Source organism: Cibotium barometz, chromosome 62 (genome assembly GCF_041138505.1).
Source record: "Cibotium barometz isolate CiBa-2024 chromosome 62, ASM4113850v1, whole genome shotgun sequence".
In the NCBI taxonomy this organism is placed as follows: domain Eukaryota; kingdom Viridiplantae; phylum Streptophyta; class Polypodiopsida; order Cyatheales; family Cibotiaceae; genus Cibotium; species Cibotium barometz.
The window spans coordinates 15,439,974-15,461,863 of NC_141107.1; the positions used below are offsets into that span (position 1 = coordinate 15,439,974).

General features: G+C 45.4%; 1 protein-coding gene across 6 annotated transcripts in view; it reads left to right on the plus strand.

The window, feature by feature from the left end:
- Positions 1 to 260: 260 nt before the first annotated feature.
- LOC147604177 (calmodulin-binding transcription activator 3-like) overlaps positions 261 to 21,890 on the plus strand; it is a 162,936-nt gene continuing 141,306 nt past the window's right edge. For 2 of the 6 annotated variants that reach the window (XM_086795559.1, XM_086795558.1), the window contains exon 1: positions 267 to 566. In XM_086795559.1, the coding sequence (XP_086651685.1) occupies positions 515 to 566 (52 nt within the window). In that variant the 5' untranslated portion in view covers positions 267 to 514. Of the gene's footprint in view, positions 567 to 21,890 lie in introns of all 6 variants that reach the window. The other 4 variants (XM_086795554.1, XM_086795556.1, XM_086795557.1 and 1 more) reach the window with 3 other exon arrangements.

Consider the following 21,890-nt stretch of genomic DNA (forward strand, 5'->3'; position numbering starts at 1 on the left):
TCAATGGAAGGGGCAAGATGGGACCCATGAACCAAAGGCTTAAATTAGAAGGCCTACCCTCAGGCTTCAATTTGAAGGCCATAAACTAGTTTGACCATAAAAAAATTAACTAAATATGTATATTTAAGTTTAAAATTATTTAAAAATAGTGACCTTCTTTTGCAACCCTATTTCTAGAAAAATTATTTTTAAAATAGTGATTTTCTTTTGCAACCCTATTTTTCTAAGAGTTACGATGAACTAAAAAAAATAAAAACAAAATATGTTGGCGGATCACGAGAAACCCCAAGTCGCACGTGCCAATGCTCTCTGGTTTTTGTTGTTTGACTGCGCAGACACCTCATACGTGTAGGTCGCCCCCCCTTCTCTCTCTCTCTCTCTCTCTGCGCCCGCGCGCGCTCGCATTTTCATATCTACACTGCTGAGAAAGCTTCTGTTTAACCCTAAAGAGCATAGAAAAAAGCTTCTGTTTAACCCTAAAGAGCATAGAAAAATTCTATACCATTGTGGAGCTATGGCGGGCTTGACAAACAGTGGGGACCAGCGCTTGACTTCACCTCAACAAGGTAACCTCCCCCTACCCCTGTTCCTACATGATTTTGCATCAGAGATTAATGGCTTCTCAGAACTGTAATCTGGTAGATTATTAGTGTTAATCTTCTGAAATCCAAAACCTTCCGTGTCAGTTTGCTCAGAAATCAATTGGTAAACTAGTAGATTGGTTGCGTGAATTATTTAAAACCTGAAACCTTCTGTATCATTTTGCACCAAAAATTTATGGCTTCTCAAAACAGTAATCTAATCTTCTACTTCTAAAGGTTTGTTGCATAAAAAATTCAACAGTTCACTTGGTCAATTTGTCTAGGTAGATTGTCTGCTGCAACATAACTTGATGACAATTTGATCACAATACACTATGTGAGGTCCAAACAAGATTATGCACACACATATCCACGGAATTCCTAGGCATCCCTGACCCCATGGACATTGTCAGGCATTAAATCCAAGCAATATCCACGCTGGAAAACAGTTTCATGCGTTCAAAGCTTATGGCAAGCAACATGCTAATGCATAATGCAATTGTAGCTTGGATAATTTCCAGCCTTTCAAGCATTGTACACATGTTATCCAGCTCCTTGGGTGTGAAAGCCCTCCTTGAGTCTGACCAAATGAGTATCAGTCATAAATCATGCATAATCAACTAGCTTGATGAATACTCGCACGAATAGTTAGCAATTTGCTGACACCCCCTCTGGCTTTTCAACAATTGATCTTACGTGAAAAGCCTTCAACTATGCTTCAAGAAGTGCTATTACTCCTTGAAATATTCCTCATCCAACCATTTTGCATTAATGGTCTGATAACTTTGTAAAAATAAGAAGGGAGCGCCTCTAGGCTTTGCCATGAACAAGTCTCCGCTCTCTATGAAATACAATGTGCTTAGGTTGTAGTACTTCCTCAATCGGATCTGCTTTTGGTGGATCTTCAAAAACAGGTTCAATTCCCACATACCTTTTCTAGAGGCTAACATGAAAAGCATTATAAATTTTCTAGTGAATCAACAATGCAAGCATGAAATTGACTTCATTGATCTTCTTTAAGATCCCAAGGGCCCATAATACTGATTGGAAAGCTTTAAATACATTCCTTCCTTTTTTGACCGCTTGCAAAGCGTAGCTTTCACAAATTTCAGCAATACGTGATATTCATATGTCTAGTATCTACGATGCTTATTTGCAGCTTTCTTGTGCTTTCTTGAGACCTCTTTACGGGTGTCCACACTTGTGGAAATTCAGTATCAAGATCCCTTATGTATTCATATGCTGCAAAAATCTCATCCTTAGTCCAAAGGATGGGTGGTAATACCACACAACCATAGATAATCTCAAAAGATGCCTTGACCCTTGCTATTGTAAACAAACTCCACAACCAGCAAGTACTTCTTCCAAGCTGATTTTTGCTCAACCACATAAAAGTTCAGCATATCAAGTATGGCAGAATTTTCTATTTTATAGACTATATTATCAAACAAAGCTCTCTAAAAGAGACTCATTGTCCTCTCTCCAAGGCAGGTAGATGACCCAAAAGTAAAAAATCCTAGCGAGCTAGCGCTCCCCTCATGTGCCCACTTGCCCTCCCTCACCATCGCCCTCCTTCCCTTTGCTTCCATCCTCTCTCGCGCTACTCTACGCCTCCCTCTTCTTGCGTGCACCCACTGTCCCTTGCCATTGTCAACCTCCCCGTTGTCTCCTTCCTCCTACATGCTACTCTCCGCCTCCCTTACTGCACCCCCCTCTCCCCCTACGGCCTTAATACTCCCGCTCCTCCTTCATCCTCCTTCACGCGCCCCTCCTCATTGGTACCTCGCTGTCGCTCCTTCACGCACCTCTCTGCCTCCCTCCTCGCGCACCCTTCCGCCTCTTCCATCTCTTGGTTGTGAGCCCATCCTTGCCCCTTGCCACATGCAGACTCTTTCGAGGCCATGCTTCTACCCATTGGCTAGCTTAGAGGTCGAGTGCATGGCCGGATTCATGTGTTTGTAAGGGCTGTTGTACGAAATCATTGTAATATTATCGAGGCGTCCCCAATGAGCAGGCAAGTGTGGACAAAGTTAGTGTGAACAGACTTAGTTGCTTCCCCATGTGGAGCCAAGTTTGTACTTAGCCATTATGGTTGTTTTGCTTGGTAACTAATAGAAGGATCTCTTTCTCGGGTTAAAAAAAAAAGAATGAATGAAACCTTCGCCAAGTCCTTGACCAAAAAGGGTGTGTTTGTTTTTCATTCTCGCAACTACATGTGCTTGTCTAGATCTATCTGTACGTATAGGTGTTTTTCTAGCCTAGGGCAAGTTTAGGTATTGCCAAGAAGGTCAAGATCAATTCATGGAGTCTTATTGGGCCAAGGTCCCAATGGGAAGTTGAGGAGTGCAAAGAGTTTCATATAAAAGCAATTGAAGACATAGATAGATGAATGAAATACTCCGAGAAGGACACCGAGTCATATGTTTGAAAGCGATAGAGGAATTACTAGCCATGATGGCTGCATTCATGACATCAACTACAAAAGTAGAAGTAGCTATGGTGAAGTCAAAGCCTCAAAGGAATTGGACAAGAGTGCCGCAATTGAAGACCAAGGGCAGCTTTTCAAGGTTGAACAAGGAGCATACAAGTCCAGTTGTGCAGAGCCACCGTTAGTTCCGGAATTGGTCTCCGCGGTATCATCTGTGAGGTCATCACATTCATCATCGAGGTGGCAACACTTGAGGTTCAAGCACTTCTCTTTGAATCCATGGAGGAGGAGGTTGCGATGAGTATTTCAGTAGTTCCCAAGGTTTCCGTGGAGCTACCATGCCAATAAAGCATCCAAAGGCAAAGGGACCAGTTTCAGTGCTCCTAGTGATCGAGGAGGTAGTGGCGGAGACATCATTTGGAGGTTGAGCCCATAGTCAGGTCGGTAGCGTAGAGCAAAGGTGCATCATGTGCACTCGTGCTCCAAGTTAAGTAGGAGGGATTCCACATGCACTCTTCCGAGGTGTGACGTGGACATGCTTCTACCCATTGGCTAGCTTAGAGGTCAAGGGAGGATTCGTGTATTTGTAAGGGCTATTATGTTAGTTCATTGTAATATCGTCCAGGTGCCCAATGAGCAGCCAAGTGAACACACTTAGTTGGACATTATTATCAGGGTTGGTGGCCAACTTACCAATATTAGATACTATAAATAGGAGTCTAGGCCCTTAGTCATATTCATTCATTGATCAATAATTAAAAGCCCAAGACTTGTGCTACCATTGAGTATCTCTAGTTCATCATTGTACATGCTTCATGATAATGTAGGATTATACATATATGGTAGTGACCATGTGAACGGGGGCTTCCTTTTTCCCTTGGACATTTGGTGTGTCCAGACACCTATAATTTTACATTTGGGGTTTGTATTTAGGGTACTTATGGTTGTACACATCTTATCGCTTCATTCTAGTATATCCACACTTCCAAGCTCTCTATTGCTCCCTACTCTATGTTCTTGCTGTTTTTTTGTGTCTTTCTGTTGAACATTAGGTTTGTTATAACCCCACAGTGGTATCAGAGCCTCAGGTTGATTCTGCCTCGAGTGTTATCCTTTTTTTTTTGGGGGGCTGTCCATACAGTTGCACCACCTCGTATGCAACCATACATCCTCACGCTACCTCGCACCTATCCTTACGCGTGTACTCGATTGTACATCCTTGCATAACCTATTCATATATCCTCGCACAATGCTTGTATAGTCGTCGTACTTGCAGTCCGTAATGTTCGTACCGTCAGTACCTACTTGCATTTGTACCTGCAACACCTGCAAATCTCGAAATTTGGGCCTTTTTGCAATTACAGCACAAATTGGGCATTCAACCTTCAAGGTAACAAAATTTCTCGTCAATTTTGCTTTTAGTTGTAAATTTTTGTCCCTGCACGACATTTCTACGGGTGATTGTTACAAGGTAGTTTGTAGTGTGTTGCATTTCCCAAGGGAAAGTTGACAAAAAGCATTTGAAAAATTCTATGCTTTGTTGCCCGCGCATTTGTAGTTAGAAATGGCATAAAATGCTGGAGATGTATTTGGTCTATTGGCATAGGAAGACAAGGTTGATGGGAGTAATTACTCTTTGTGGGGCTTTATGGAAGAGGCGGAGTTGTGGCATGCCATGTTTGGGCATGTGAATTATGGCAGTCTGATGCTCTTGCAAAAGCAACAAATGGTTCATGACATGCTACATGTTGAACTATCTCCCAGACATGTATGTGAGGGATGCATTTTTGGCAAAATGCATTGTATTGCTCTCCCAAAGGATGGTTCGGTGAGAGCCGATCGGAAATTACAGTTCATACATAGTGATGTATGTGGTCCTATGAGGACACTGTCACTTGGGAAGCATATGTATTTTGTAATATTTATAGATGATTACTCTAGATTTGCTTGGGTATACCCTTTGAAAGAAAAATCGGAGGTTTTTATATGCTTTTAGCATTATGTTGCAAGGGTTGAAAATGAAATAGGTTGCAAAGTGCAAACCCTTGTACAGCTCGAGTGGGGAGTATATGTCTAATGCTTTCAAAGCATACTTGGCTGAAAAAGGCATTAAGCACTCGTGTACCATGCCACACATCACAACTTAATGGTGTTGCAGAAAGGAGGAATAGGTCCTTGATGAAGATGGCTAGATGTATGGTCAAGGGCAAGGGTTTGCCTCTTAAATTTTGGATGGAGGCAATCATGTGTGCTACATATGTTTTGAACAGATTGAAAGAGTGCACAAAGCGGAAGCAAGATGAGCACTAGAGTGTGCTGATCTGAGATGTGCAAGAGAGAGAGAGAGATATGAAGCTAATAAGTTGAATATAATGCAATGAAAGCAATCCCGAGCAAGAGACATAAAAGGTCTCATAAGTGAGGGATACAAAAGATGACCAAACTACTGAAAAGTGAACAGGCTAGCCCACCTATATATAGGTTATGAAGGCTAGCCGACTGGAACAAAAGAATTGGCCGACTGGACAAATAGGAGCTGGCCAACTGAAGAAACATCACCGACCTGGGAAAAATACCAAGAAAATAGGGTGAAAATAGGGGTGGCCAGCCCACAACCAAGGGCCATAAAAGGGATCAAATGTGGACACAATACATGGGCAGAATATGGGATGAATATGCTAACATCCCCTCTCAGCACCAGATGCTGAACAAACCCGAGAAGTCGAAGATGGGGAGCCAAGGAAGCCTGAGAAACCGACGTGGTGAACAAATCTGCTACATTCTCTGCTGAAGGACAATACTCCAAACACAAATCTCCAGCAAGAACCCGTTCACGAACATAGTGATACTAAATCTCAATGTGTTTCGTAAGAGCATGAAACACAGGGTTCTTGGTGATGGCGATGCAACTCTGATTGTCACACCAAAGAGGAGTAGATCTGGTAGGAGGAAAGCCAAGTTCTCCCAATAATCTCTGCAACCAAATCGCCTCACATGCAGCATGCTGCATAACAAACTGCTTGATACTCTGCCTCTGTAGAGGAAAGTGCCACAGTGGGCTGCTTTTTACTACTCCATGAAATGGCTCCTGACCCAAGTGAAAAAACACAACCAGTGGTCGAATGCTGAGGATCTGGATCTCCAGCCCAATCTGAATGAGACCATCCAAGAAGAGTGCACCCTTGGCCATAGAAGATGCCAAAGTCCAAAGCACCACGCAAGTACCGAAGAACCTTGAGAGCACACTGCCAATGTTGCTGATGGGGTTTGGATGTGAAAGAACTCAATAAGCTGACTGCAAAACAAATGTCCAATCGGGAGTAGGTTAACCATACCAAACAACCGACGAGAACCCGATACTGTCCCTGATCAATCCCTGGAGAAGCATCAAGATAGGAGAAGATACTGGTCTACATCCAGTCATCTGAAACTTGTCAAGAATCTCCCGTGTGTATTTCTGTTGAGAGAAGAAATTACCTTGAGGGGTCTGCCAAATCTCAAAGCCAAGAAAATAATGCAGAAGACCAAGATATGTCATCTCAAAATGCAGAAGACCAAGATATGTCATCTCAAACTCTGTCTCCAAAGCAACCATGACTGAACAGATCCTCACAGAATAAGAACCTGTAAAGATGAGATCATCAACATAGAACACAATGATAACAACTAACTCCCTCTCGAGGAGGATATAAAGGTTCGAATCTGCATGAGAACGGTGCAGGCGAAGCTTCTGAAAGTACTCATCAATCTGCTGGTACCAAGCTCGCGGAGCCTGCTTCAGACCATACAAAGCTTTCTTCAGCCGGTACACCTGGTCCTGTTTGCCTTGAACCTCAAATCCCGAGGGCTGATCAACATACACTTCCTGTGTAAGCTCTCCATTCAGGAAAGCCGACTTGACGTCCATCTAGAATACAGGCCATCTATGATGTTCTGCAAGAGCAAGAATGGTTCGAATGGTAGTCATCCGGGCTGTCGGAGCGAAGGTCTCATCGAAGTTGACTCTAGGGCACTGAGCATAGCCCTTGGCAACCAACCTCGTCTTGTGCTTGTCCAAGCTACCATCAACTTGGTACTTCGTTTTGAAGATCCACCACACACCAAGCACCTTACGCTGCTGTGGCCTAGGCACCAAAATCCAAGTGCCATACCGTTCAATAGCATCCAGCTTTGCCTGCATAGCACGACGCCGAGGCTCATGTGTAAGAGCCTCGTCCATAGAAGTGGGATCAGAAAGACCGTGAATAATAGAGGAATTTGTTTCCTTGAAACTTTGGAAGATCGCCTGAGAGAACCAGGCGGAGGTGCAGAAGGAAGCTCTTTAACCTTGAATCATGAACTGGCTGAAAATACCATCCAGGCACCGATCTACTCGAACTTGCTAGAGGAGGAGCAGAGTCATCATCATCATCTGAGATGAGAATCAGTCGGAGGTGGAACAGAAGCAGGGGGAGGAGAAGGAGGAGGCGGAGGAAGAAGAAGCTCACCACCCCCCTCAGAAGATGCAAGAGTCTCGTCGAACACCACATCACGGCTCACAACTTCTTTGTCGGCCTGTTGATCATACAAATGATATGCCTTGGACACAGAATTGTATGTGAGAAAAGTCATGCGCCGAGACTTCGAGTCCAACTTGGAGTGATGCTTCTTAGGCACATGTACATACGTCGAACAACCAAATACCCGCAAATGAGCAACAGAGGGCTTCTCACCATGGAAAGCCTCATATGGAGTTTTATCTGGAAGAGCAGTAGTAGGAGACTTGTTTTGAATATAGACAGCACCAGAAGCCGCCTCAGCCTAGAAACGTTGAGGTAAAGAAGAATGCTCAAGCATAGCACGGGCCATCTCCATGATAGTTCTATTCTTCTTCTCTGCAACTCCATTCTGTGATGGAGTATATAATGTAGTAAGCTGTCTCCGAATGCCATGATCCTTGCAATATTGCTGAAACTCCTGGGATGTAAACTCACCCCCTCTGTCAGTCCTGAGAACCTTGACCGAAGAACCGGTCTGTTTTTCCATCTCAACTCTCCAATCACAAAAGTGCTGAAAAGCCTCATCCTTGGACTTCTAAAAGAAAACCCAAGTAAATTTGGAGAAGTCATCCACCATCACGAGCATGTACAACGCCTCACTCAAAGACGCAGTACTCATAGGACCACATAAGTCTGCATGAACAAGAGCAAGTGATGTCGAAGATCTGTGTCGCCTCCTTCGGAAAGGCAGCTCGGTGTCGCTTCCTGTAACTCGCGGCGGGTGCTGTGATATGCAGCGGAAGTCTTTGTATTGGAAGATCCTGTCACACAAATGCTCACACCGTCTTCTGTATCCTGAGTTTCGTGAGTTTAGCAATCCACTTTAATACTTCAAACTCTAAAGAGATGAGAGAGAGATATATGAGAACTGTACACCAGATTGGGTCCCGAATTACCCACTGAAGGGCCCCCTATCCCGATAACGAGATAGTATTTGCTTTATTTCTTTAGAGAGAATGACTGTGGATTGTAGATAAGCCAAACACAAGATCTCGGAGGATCGGAAGCCTGGCTGAACTTTACATGGCTGTAGAAACACCTCGATGAACTAATCTCGAGCCTATGCACTCTTCCCAAGGGCATGAGGAAGGGCTGCACACCTGAGGCTGAGAAAAGAAGGCGGCGGATTGTTCTAAACTATGTGAGAATGCTGTAAATGCTTATGAATGATTGAATACCTTTACCAGATGACTGGTGTATGCCTGGATGATGCACTGAATGCTGGATACTGATGTATACTGATGAATCTAGGCTGAAACTGTTGGAAAATTGCAAACGCAGGGCTGTAGACCTGATTACTGGTGTAGGACTGATGCTGGACTGAAACGCAGACTGTAGGGGCTGCTGCTGGACAGAAACGCAGACTGTAGGGGCTGTAGATCTGTAATCCTCATTGGTGAAGAGCCTTGATACTTCCTAGGCGGGATGCAACAAGGCCACAAGACCATGGATAGGTCTATGCATCCACCACCACCTCCTCTTTACATGCGCCACAACCGAATCAAGTCGTGGAGCGGTGGGATCCCTAGAATGCAAAAAGGCCACTTTAAGGTTAATAAGTATTAAGTATTAAGTAAAAAGAAAGAGATTTGAAAACGGGAAAAAAGAAAGAGCAAGAAGGAGAATCGAGATGGCCCATGGGACCTAGGTTTACCTAATCCTCTCCATAGGAATGTCAGGGTCCTCCTCATCAAGCACGGTGGTTGCACGAATCTTGGCTAGGGCCTTTCGCATGAAGTGGGTGAGAAGCCCCAATGTGGAGCCCTCCATGTCAGTCATGCGCAAAACCCTATACAATGGAGTCACCGCAATGATAAAACTCTAGCTTTCCCACATCCTCCATGAGTAGGTCTAGACAATGGGAGGCACAAGGAGTCCGTACAATGGATGGGAACTCTGCCTCTACCAAGCGTCCCATTTTGCGGCAATTGGATGCATTATCCGTGATGACTTGAATGATGTTTTCGTGCCCGACCTACATATAACACAATGACAAATGGAATGAGTCATGGCATTCTTTAGAAGCTTGAACATAGATACTAGAGACTCAAGAGTTAATACTTAAATCACAATGCACATAGACTCGTCATTCAAATTTCACCTCTATGATGGCTTGCCGGATATGACGATAGATAAAGTCGCTTAATGTTCTTTCCGGTATCCACGGCGCATAAGAAGTACGTGCCGAGAGCGCGTGAAACAAGGATATTTATGATACTCCTCTTCTTTCGATCACTCCATCCATCGGAGAGAATAGAGCAACCATACTTTTCCCATTGTTCACGTACGAGTGTGAGTTCGTTGTTGATCCTTTGCATCTCGTCATCAAGTGCAGTGGTGCGCATCTCATGGTAGGTGATACCATGCCAATCGCCATGAGATGGCCCCACCTCCGCAATGGCCTTCACCATCTTGTGCCATTGTGGGACCTTGAGCACATGTGTGCACAATCTCGTCATTCGCGGCTTTCATCTTCGCCTTCACATATGTGAGGTTGTTTATGTTTGCACCGATGGCGGTTTGCCTTGTTGCCAGAGAGCTCTCCCCCCTTGGCCTTTTTGATTGGAAGTTGGAACCTGCCGAGGTGGAGCCGGAGCTGGATGGGGCGGGGGAAGGACTCATGGACGTGGACTATGGAGGTACTGGACATGGAAGCTTCTGTCAGAATGCGCAGCGGAGATGATGACTAGATCTGGGAACACGAGCAAAACGCAATGCAGAAAATAACAGCACAAGAGAGAGAGAGAGAGATAGAGGCATGTAACTTTGCTCTATATACACAAGGAAGATCCCGGAATGATACAATATGTGGCAATGGACTGGGGGCCATTTTATATGGCCCCCCTGTAGGGCAGCCGATAGAGCCTGAACCTCCACGACCAGCCATGAGGACCAGTCGGCCAGCTCATCTGGGGGGTCGTGGACCTGAAGCAACACAAACAGCCAGCAACAGCATGTACAGATGCAGTCGGCCAGTTTCAGAGGTCCTCCTTCCACCAAGGGGTTGCCACCCAAGCCACAGAAAAAATAGGGAAAAATGGGAAAAAAATACGGGGAGTGAGGGAAAATGAGAAAACACCTACAAGGGCGGGCACACCCACAACAAAGGCCCTGGTGTCTACAGAAAGACAGGAGATGACTTCTAACACCCCCTCTCAGCTCTGGCTGTGAAACCAACCACAGGGAGCTGGGGTGCCGCGTGAGCAAATCCTGAGATAGCGACTTCGTGAAGAGGTCCACCGTACTGTCCTCCGTCGGAACAGAACTCTAGCAAGATGTCATCAGCAACGATCTGTGTACGAACAAAGTGCCTCTGGATGACCATGAGTTCCTCCAGTGGAAGCCCAATCCTGCAATGCAACCTCTGCAACCTCACCACCTCACAAGCAGTATCACAAGCAGCCCGGTACTCTGCCTCTGTCGCCAACAAGGCAAAAGATGACTGCCTCTTACTACTCCGTAAAACTGCTCCTGGGCCTGAAGTAGATGTCCTCGTGTCCGGATCTCCTCCCCAAACTGAGTCACTCCAACCGTGGAGTCGGACTCCATCAATCAATCCCCCTCCTGTGTAAAAGAGTCCATGATCCTTCACATGCTGCAGAAACCACAAGATACGCAATCCTGCCTGTCACCATTGAGCTATCTAATGGTCCTCTTATCTTCTTGTGTGAGCTTTGGGCTCTGGATGAGCATACTCCGTAGTGGTGCTCCATCGCTAGGACTGGCACGGCGTGATTCGTAGTGCCAGGGATGGGTGGATTGCACACGGTGTATGTTTCTGGATTACCACCGCTAGGACTGGCACGGCGTGATTTGTAGTGCCAGGGACGGGTGGATTGTACACTGTGTGTGTACCTGGAATTGACTTTCCGGTGGGCCTATTTGTGCCCGGAAATGTCAAGTATTGTGCAAGTACATGAACGGAGATTATCCTTTAACAATGTTGCATTGTGCACTCATGTTTGCCTGCCTTTGAAATGTTTTTCGCGTGAACTGGTTTCGTTTGCATGCTTGACATGCGTGTCTAGCTCAGGGGTCGGGGACGCCCTCCCGTGAGCCGTGGAATGCCTTGTCTTCTGACAGGTTTTGTGGCGTGTGAACAGGTGGGAAATCCTTATTTTAATAAGAGTTTTAAGTTATAAGTCTTATAACTTACAGGTTTCATACTTCATTAAAAGTAGGTGGACACTTTATAAGTGTGGGCACCTTCTTTTGGCCTGGGCACCCTTTTATAGCATGTGGGGTGGGGGTTGGCCACCTACCCCACCTACCACACCCAATCCTTTGCATGGGAGGAAGGCGCCTCACTTCCAGCCCTCTCCCTTGCATTTTGGAGAAAGAAAACACAACTGCTTGCTGGGATTTAGAGAAAACAGGCTGGAGCACTCATTATTTGCTGATTCTGGTCGTATAGCAGGTACAACAGGTACAGTACCATCATTATTTGCTGATTCTGGTCGTACAGCAGGTACAGCAGGTACAGTACCATCATTATTTGCTGATTCTGGTCGTACAGCAGGTACAGCAGGTACAGTACCATCATTATTTGCTGATTCTGGTTGTACAGCAGGTACAGTACCATCATTATTTGCTGATTCTGGTCGTACAGCAGGTACAGCAGGTACAGCACCATCATTATTTGCTGATTCTGGTCGTACAGCAGGTACAGCAGGTCAAACCAGTGGGGTTATCCGCGTGGATTTAGGACATACGCATTTCCTACAAGTGGCCCAGGTTGTTTCACTCTTCCTACTGGCTGTACGGTGGCTCCAGAAGATTTTCATCGCGAAGAATGAGGAATTCTCCTGCTCTCCTATGTCTGGACTCCTCTTCCATTCACCGAGTCAACTCCGTGAGGGTGCCCCATCGCTGGGACTGGCACGGCGTGATCCGTAGTGCCAGGGACGGGTGGATTGCACGCAGAGTGTGACTCTGGAAGGTGCTATGGACGGGGCAGCCCTTGGTGACTGCAGACTCGGCATCAACAAACATGTTTGGGTTTGATACTTTGTTTTTTTTCATCGTGCATTGCTTATTGGAAATCTGGCCTTGGGCCCGTGTACTTGTAACAAATTCTCCCAAGTAATAATATCAATCCTTGGGGGGGGGCCGGCCGTTCCGGCCTCAGTGTGGTGTCATCTATCTATGCTCAGAGTTGTTAATTACTTTTTATTGCTACTTTGTCTTGTGCTATTGTCTTTTAAGAGTGTATATTAAAGTGCTAATTGGAGAAGTGAGTCCAGGAAGGGGTGACCCCTGCTTGGGTCTCGTTTCAGTGGTATCAGAGCACGGATCTTCCTTTTTCTACATTGGGAGACGATCCAAAGGCTTCCTGACCACTCTCCATTAGTGACTTTACTCTTATTATGGCTAGCCAAGCAAGTAGCAAGGAAGTGCCAATTTCAAAGGGGCACTCCAGTGGAACTCAAGCAAGTGGACGGATGCCTTATGCCCGTGATCATGTATGGTTGGGACAGCCGTCCCGTGGCAAGGAGAAAATGCAGGAGCAAGAGCAAGAGCCAAGTGCCATCAATGCTGAAATTCAGCGTATGCGAGAACTTCTCCATGCCAGGGAGATGGAATTGGCCAGCCTACGTGAGGACCCACACATTCAACAAGTGCTAGATGCAAAGAAAAAGGAGGCAACCGTCTTTCAAGACTTAGAAGCTTTGGCTCGTGGATCAGGGCTGAAACCTCGTGAGCTAGCTCTTTCATTCTTAGTGGAAAAGGGTGATGTATTGCAGGGCCAGGATGGGGAGCTTGTTATAAAGAGATCTCCATTGGTGGACATGCCTGGGATAGCCTCTCCAAAGCTGAAATCTGCTGTCCACAAAGAGGAGCCTTCCATTACATCCCGACGTGATTCTACCTTATATGGGAGGCATAGCCATGCCTATGAAGGTAACATTACTTCTAGAGATGATCGTTACAAGCCTCATTCTTCATCATTGCAGGTTTCTCATGGGCTTAGAGAGCACCGACATCCCCGTACTACTACTTTACCTGTTGAACTCTCCCATGAAGAGCCATTTCTTCATGCTCCCATCTCCACATCCTCTCCGGATCATGCTTATGCTGCAAGAGAAAGTGGTGGGGCTACACACATGCATGCAGGTACAGCACATGGTTCACGTCCACGTATGCCACCTAAGTATGCAGGAGCATCTATGGATGCCAGGGCTGATCCACATGAACGTGGAATCAAGAGGACGCATGGGGATTATGAGCATCATGTTCATAAGCAAAAGGAATTCAAAGCCGGGGACAAATCCGTCAAGTTCGAGACATATCATGGTGAGTTTGATGCTTCCAAGGTTATGTCATTTGTTTCCCAATTTGACATTGCTTTTAGTGATGAGGATTTTTCAGAAAAGTCCAAGGTGAGGCATGCCAGCATGTTCTTGAAGGGCACGGCCGCTCATTGGTGGCTTGCCGAAAAGCTCTCAGGCACTCCCGTGGACACTTGGGCTGAATTCAAAACTAGATTTTATGTCCAATTCTTACCCCCTAATGCCAAGAAGAACATCCGCAAGAAGTGGGATTGGGTTAAGCAGAATGAAGGTGAGTCAGTTCATGCTTATGTATCCAAGTTTTGGAAAACACTCTTGGAAGTTTCCCCTATTATGCAGGTAAATGATGAGGAACGCAAGAGAAAGTTTGAATCGGGACTCCAACCGGTTTATCAATCGGGCTTGGAGTTGTACCCAAACCACACTCTACAACAGCTCATTTCAGCTGCTTTGGCCACCGAACAATTGGAGCAAAAGCTGAAGCAAAATTATAGAGATGGACATGCTCAAAAGGGGAAGGACAAGGCTGTCCCAAATCTGCATAAGGGTGGACAGCCACCTAAAAGGGACTCCAATGAAGTTAAGGGAGCTCCAAAAGCTGAAAGTACCTCAGAGAAGAAGCGTCCCAACAAAAGGCCTAACTATGGACTTACTCCGGAACAAAGGGTGCAATATATACGTGACGGTAAGTGCTTTTCTTGTGGCAGTAAAGATCACATGGTCCGGCAATGCCCAAAGAAAGCAGGCAAAGAGGATGCAAAGGAAACCAAGGTTAATGTGCATATGGTGCCCGATGTACAAGGGGGGACAGCCCATGATGCTTTGGATAGGATGGTATGCAAGGCATGGGGACAGCTCAAAGATCAACCCGCATTATTTATGTTTGATGATTGTGCCACGGACAACTTCATATCATTGGAAATGGCTACAGCATTGGGCATTAGTGTGGATGACATGGGACCGGAGATTGAGGCCGGAAGTGCATTTGTTGGCAAGAAAGTCAAGGTCACACCCCTTATTGGCAAGCTTCGCATGCATATTCAGGGATATTTGGACCATGAGAACTTCCTCATTGCACCATTAAATGGGTGTGATGTATTGCTTGGAAAGCCTTGGCACTCCCGTCTTGATCCTCGCAAGGCTTACAAGACCAACCGGATCACATTTATGCATAGGGGCAAAGAGCATGTTATTGATGCCAGTGTGGAAGGGAATTCTATCCCTATTGTATCCCACATTCAAATAAATAAAGCCATGAGAAAGGGTCTTTGCTCGTACATGATTTTTGTTCGTGATAGAGTAGACCATGTTGATCATTCTCTTGATTCTCTCACATGTGATAGGCTGGAATTTTTGAAACAATATGCAGATTGCTTTACAGATTCACTTCCAGGGGAGCTACCACCACCACGGCCGGAGGATCATCGTATAGACCTTGTGCCTGGCAGTTCTCCACCAAATAGGCCGGCATACCGTGTGAGTGCATCACAGCAGGAGGAGATCATGAAGCAAGTCAATGAGCTCATGCAAAAAGGTTTGATCCGCCCTAGCTCTTCACCGTATTGCTCTCCCGTACTTCTAGTGCAGAAGAAGGATCTCTCTTATCGTATGTGTGTGGATTATCGGGCTCTAAATAAGCTAACCATCAAGAATAGGTTTCCTATTCCTCTCATTGATGATATTTTGGATAGATTGGATGGCTCGGCATATTTCAGCCGAATTGATTTGAAGAGTGGATATCATCAAGTACGGGTAGTACCAGAGGATGTGCATAAGACCGCTTTCAGGACAGCATTTGGTTTGTACGAGTATCTTGTTATGCCTTTCGGTCTTACAAATGCTCCTGCCACTTTTAACCGTATGATAGACAGGATTTTTAGAGATCATCGATCGTTCACTGGAGTTTTCTTCGATGACATCTTGGTTTATTCCAAGAGTGAAGAAGAGCACAGAAAGCATTTGGCCATAGTCTTTGAAGAACTCCGAAAGCATAGACTTCACATCAATGCTAAGAAGAGTGAGTTCTTCCTCTCCGAAATTCATTATCTTGGGCATATTGTTTCTCAAGATGGCATACGAATGGATCCCGCCAAGATTGAGGCTATCAAGAATTGGCCTGAACTCAAGTCAGTGCATGAGGTTCGTAGTTTTCTTGGGTTATGCTCATACTATAGACGGTTCATATGGCATTTTGCTTTGATTGCTGCCCCTCTTCATCAGTTGACAAAGAAGAAAGTCCCCTTTCAGTGGACTTCATTGGAAAGCAAAGCTTTCTATTCACTAAAGGATGCAATCATATCTGGGCCCGTGTTGATCATTCCTGACTTGCACAAGCCATTCTTTGTGGAATGTGATGCATGTGGAGATTGTTTAGGTGCTGTCCTAAACCAGGAAGGACACCCCGTGGCATTTGAGAGCCGCTGTTTGCGTGATACGGAGCTTTCTTTGGGGATCTATGAGAAGGAGCTATTGGCAGTGATTCATGCATTGACCATTTGGAAGCACTATCTTCTGGGTGCAGAGTTTATGGTGAAGACCGACAACCAAAGCTTACGGTATTTTCTCACACAAACTAAGCTCTCAGAGAAGCATATGCGGATGGCAAATTTCCTCTCTATGTTTCATTTTCAGATTGTGCATACACCGGGAAAGAAGAATGTGGTGGCCGATGCATTGTCTCGAAGGCCGTATGTAGCTTCTATCTCAATTGCCTCTCATGGAGACTTGTCGTCTATGCAAAATAAGTACCATATAGATGCTGATTTTTCAGATTTATGGGCTGATTTGGTGGCTGGTCATACTCATGCATCATATGTGATCAAAGATGGGTATCTCCTTAAAGATAATTGCCTTTGTGTGCTCACAGATTTGAGGCAAAAAGTGTTGGAAGAATGCCATGCTCCACTGTATGCAGGACATAGAGGTATTCTACCTACTACTCATATGGAAGAACGCTACTTCTTTTGGCCAGGGATGAGGAAGGACATTGAGGCTTATGTACGTGCTTGCCTCATTTGCCAAAAGGTCAAGTTTGATCGTCAGAAGTCTCCTGGATTGCTTCTACCATTGCCTATTCCCTTGCAGCCATGGGAGAGTATAGCTATGGATTTCATCATGGATTTGCCTCGCACTCAGCAAGGTAATGATGCTATATGGACTATCGTTGACCGGTTTAGCAAGCAAGCTCATTTCTTGCCGGTCAAGAAAACGATCAAGGCAGATCATATGGCAAAAGTTTTCTTATCACAGGTATTCAAGCATCATGGTATGCCTAAATCTATTGTGGGTGACCGTGATCCTCGAACTACCAGTCTCTTCTGGAGAGCACTTTTTGACAATATGGGCACAAAGCTGAATTTTTCATCCGCTTTTCATCCTCAAACCGATGGTCAAAGTGAAGCAGCAAATTCAGCCGTATTGGACCTTCTCAAATGCTATGTGGCTGATCAAAAGACTTTGTGGGAAAAGTATTTGCCACTTGTGGAGTTTGCATACAATAACACGTTGCATGCTTCTACTGGGAAGGCTCCCTTTGAGATAGTTTATGGCAAAGTGGTATTGCCTCCCATCCTACGTACTAAGGATGAGATTTTTGCTGCTGATGACTTTGTCAGGGACTTGGATGTTGCCTTTGCACAGGTACGGACAGCCATAGCCCGTTCTCAAGAGAAGCATAAGAAGGCTGCAGACAAGCATAGAAAGCATTTGGATGTCAAGGTAAATGATTGGGTATTGCTGAAATTCGAAAAAGCTAGACTCCGTAAGAGATCTGGTAAGGAGGGGATGTTTCCCAAGCTCTCATCCAGGTATTATGGGCCTTTCAAGGTCATTGAGCAGATCAATGAAGTTGCTTTTCGTTTAGCATTGCCATCCCATTGGAAGATACATAATGCTTTCCATGTTAGCCTCTTACGAAAGTATGTGGGTCCAAAACCAAGTCTTCCTATCATTGAGGATCCACCAGAAGTGGATGAGTTGGAAGAGATTTTGCAACCAGAGCAGATTGTGTTTCATAAAGAGCGTAAGCTATCTGCAGGCAAGCTTGTAAGACGCTATTTGGTGAAGTTCAAGAACTATCTCCCCATTGATGCTAAGTGGGTTGATGAGGACTACTTCAAAGATTATCCGCAGCTTCTCCATGACTATTTGGAAGCTTTTCAGTTGCGGACAACTGTTTAGAAGACGGGGAGATGTCACCATTGAGCTATCTAATGGTCCTCTTATCTTCTTGTGTGAGCTTTGGGCTCTGGATGAGCATACTCCGTAGTGGTGCTCCATCGCTAGGACTGGCACGGCGTGATTCGTAGTGCCAGGGACGGGTGGATTGCACACGGTATATGTTTCTGGATTACCACCGCTAGGACTGGCACGGCGTGATTCGTAGTGCCAGGGACGGGTGGATTGTACACTGTGTGTGTACCTGGAATTGACTTTCCGGTGGGCCTGTTTGTGCCCGGAAATGTCAAGTATTGTGCAAGTACATGAACGGAGATTATCCTTTAACAATGTTGCATTGTGCACTCATGTTTGCCTGCCTTTGAAATGTTTTTCGCGTGAACTGGTTTCGTTTGCATGCTTGACATGTGTGTCTAGCTCAGGGGTCGGGGACGCCCTCCCGTGAGCCGTGGAATGCCTTGTCTTCTGACAGGTTTTGTGGCGTGTGAACAGGTGGGAAATCCTTATTTTAATAAGAGTTTTAAGTTATAAGTCTTATAACTTACAGGTTTCATACTTCATTAAAAGTAGGTGGACACTTTATAAGTGTGGGCACCTTCTTTTGGCCTGGGCACCCTTTTATAGCATGTGGGGTGGGGGTTGGCCACCTACCCCACCTACCACACCCAATCCTTTGCATGGGAGGAAGGCGCCTCACTTCCAGCCCTCTCCCTTGCATTTTGGAGAAAGAAAACACAACTGCTTGCTGGGATTTAGAGAAAACAGGCTGGAGCACTCATTATTTGCTGATTCTGGTCGTATAGCAGGTACAACAGGTACAGTACCATCATTATTTGCTGATTCTGGTCGTACAGCAGGTACAGCAGGTACAGTACCATCATTATTTGCTGATTCTGGTCGTACAGCAGGTACAGCAGGTACAGTACCATCATTATTTGCTGATTCTGGTCGTGCAGCAGGTACAGCAGGTACAACAGGTACAGTACCATCATTATTTGCTGATTCTGGTCGTACAGCAGGTACAGCAGGTACAGTACCATCATTATTTGCTGATTCTGGTCGTACAGCAGGTACAGCAGGTACAGTACCATCATTATTTGCTGATTCTGGTCGTACAGCAGGTACAGCAGGTCAAACCAGTGGGGTTATCCGCGTGGATTTAGGACATACGCATTTCCTACAAGTGGCCCAGGTTGTTTCACTCTTCCTACTGGCTGTACGGTGGCTCCAGAAGATTTTCATCGCGAAGAATGAGGAATTCTCCTGCTCTCCTATGTCTGGACTCCTCTTCCATTCACCGAGTCAACTCCGTGAGGGTGCCCCATCGCTGGGACTGGCACGGCGTGATCCGTAGTGCCAGGGACGGGTGGATTGCACGCAGAGTGTGACTCTGGAAGGTGCTATGGACGGGGCAGCCCTTGGTGACTGCAGACTCGGCATCAACAAACATGTTTGGGTTTGATACTTTGTTTTTTTTCATCGTGCATTGCTTATTGGAAATCTGGCCTTGGGCCCGTGTACTTGTAACAAATTCTCCCAAGTAATAATATCAATCCTTGGGGGGGGGGGCCGGCCGTTCCGGCCTAAGTGTGGTGTCATCTATCTATGCTCAGAGTTGTTAATTACTTTTTATTGCTACTTTGTCTTGTGCTATTGTCTTTTAAGAGTGTATATTAAAGTGCTAATTGGAGAAGTGAGTCCAGGAAGGGGTGACCCCTGCTTGGGTCTCGTTTCACTGCCTCCCAAAGAGTCATCTGCAACCATGAGCTCAACTGCCTGGATGTGTATGTGGAAGAATGGATGTGGATGTGTATGTGGAAGAATGGATGTGGATGTGTATGTGAAGAATGGATGTGAATGTATGGATGTGGATGTGTATGTGAAAGAATGGATGTGGATGTGCATGTGCATGTGAGAGGATGTGATGTCGATATGAATAAATGGATGAGATGTAATGTGATGTGAATCGGGATGTAAATGGATGAGATGTGATGTCATGTGAATTGGAATGTGAATGAATGATATGTGATGTGAATGAATGTGATGTAAATCGGGATAGATGTGTATGAATGGATAAGATGTGAATGAATGTGATGTGATGAGATGTGAATATGGGTAGTTGCGAGTGGATGAGATCTGATGAGGATAAATGAGGAAAGATGCGAAGAGATGGAAAATGATGTGATTGTATCACTCCTTCAGCATATAGAGATGCATTAGTAGCTCTAGTACTCCATCCACACCCTCTCGTTTGTACACCACCATTGAGTCCCCTATGGTCGTGTTGTCATACTTGTACATTTTATTCTCACTCCACATTTTCCTCTTGATGACTGGAGGAACATCATTGTACTACTTGTTTGTCTCATAGGCCAATTTTGGCCTTTTGCAGACGTTAATATATCTTTCTTTCTTTCTTTCTTTCTCTCTCCATTGTTGTATTTTTTCTGCACTTGCTCGTGTTCTCAGATTTTGTCTTCATCTCCGTTGCATATTCTGACAGTCACTGGCCTAACAAGGCAGTCAGAGAAGCTTGAAGACATTTATTGGCAGTTTGACAATTTTTTGTCTATTTTTGCATTTTATGTATCCAAGGACCTGGCCCTTAACTGTTGCAATAGGAGCCTGTGAATAGGCAAGATCACTTCCTTTTGTAATCATCTGATCCCAGGTTTGTGGGACAAGTCATAGAATTAAGTGTTTCCTTTTGGAGGCCATGTTGGTGGCTAGAATCTATGTACATACATATATACGGAAGACACTGTTACAACAACATCTCTCTCTCTTCTCTATGTTCATCTTTGTGTTTTTGCATAGTTCTTTGACAAGAAAACGCAGCCAAGTGATTCTTCAACATGATGTATTCTGGTGGTGCCAGAATGAGGAGAACCATGGGGTTAGAGCCCCTAGGTGGGTATCGTGGGTTCTCCCAGATGCTGAGCTTGGGAGCTAGGGTACAAGGGTGAGGGGAGGAACAAGGGGCTGCAAGTTTCCAAGAAGGGATCTAATTCTCAGCCCAAGAAAGATACAAGGATTTAGCCCAAGGAGGGGACAAGAAGAACATGTGCACATTTCTCAATGCAGAACAAGGCATTAGAGATTGGAGCAATCCAAGGTTGCAATAGAAGGTTTTCAAGACAAGATCGAGGTGGTCAAGAATGCCTCAAGTTTTGGAAGCAGGATGCCAAGGATGGAATCCACTTGCAGTAAAGGGATGATGTTAGTCATCCAACATGAGCTGGATTCCTGTCATTAAGCTTAGCAGGAGGGGATGCCACATGTAGAACATGTGGACATGCTAATCCCTAGTTTTAGGTGGTAAATAGCCAGGGTGAATGTTAGGGATTTACCCAAGGCAGTCGGAAGAAGCTTGAGGACATTTATTGGGAGTTTGGCATGTTTTTTTTTTTCCAGAAAAGATCCTTTCATTAGTTATATAAAAAAAAACCGCCCGTAGGGCTACAAAAGACCCTCTCCTGCTCATAAGAAAACAGAGCAGAGATCCAAGCAAGGCAGCTAGGGAGACTCTCCCTAGGTGCAGAAAAATACAAATATCAGTACAAAAAACTGAGGGGCTATATCATACAATAGGAGGGGGGAAAAGCCAAACAGGTGGCCTGTAGTGCCAGCGGGGGGAACCCGCGTGTAGGGTATAGAAGGGGCCGCTGCGCCAAGTGGTGTGGAATATAGAGCCGCCACTCCTCGAATCCAAACTGGCTCAAAGCCCAGGCGAAGCATAGTGCCCTCTAAGAAACCCCAATCGACTCTATCGTATGCCTTCTCAAAATCGACTCTATCGTATGCCTTCTCAAATTCGAGAAGCATCACGACCAGGTCCTCACCGAGAAATCTAGCTCGGGCCGTCGCCTCCCAGAAG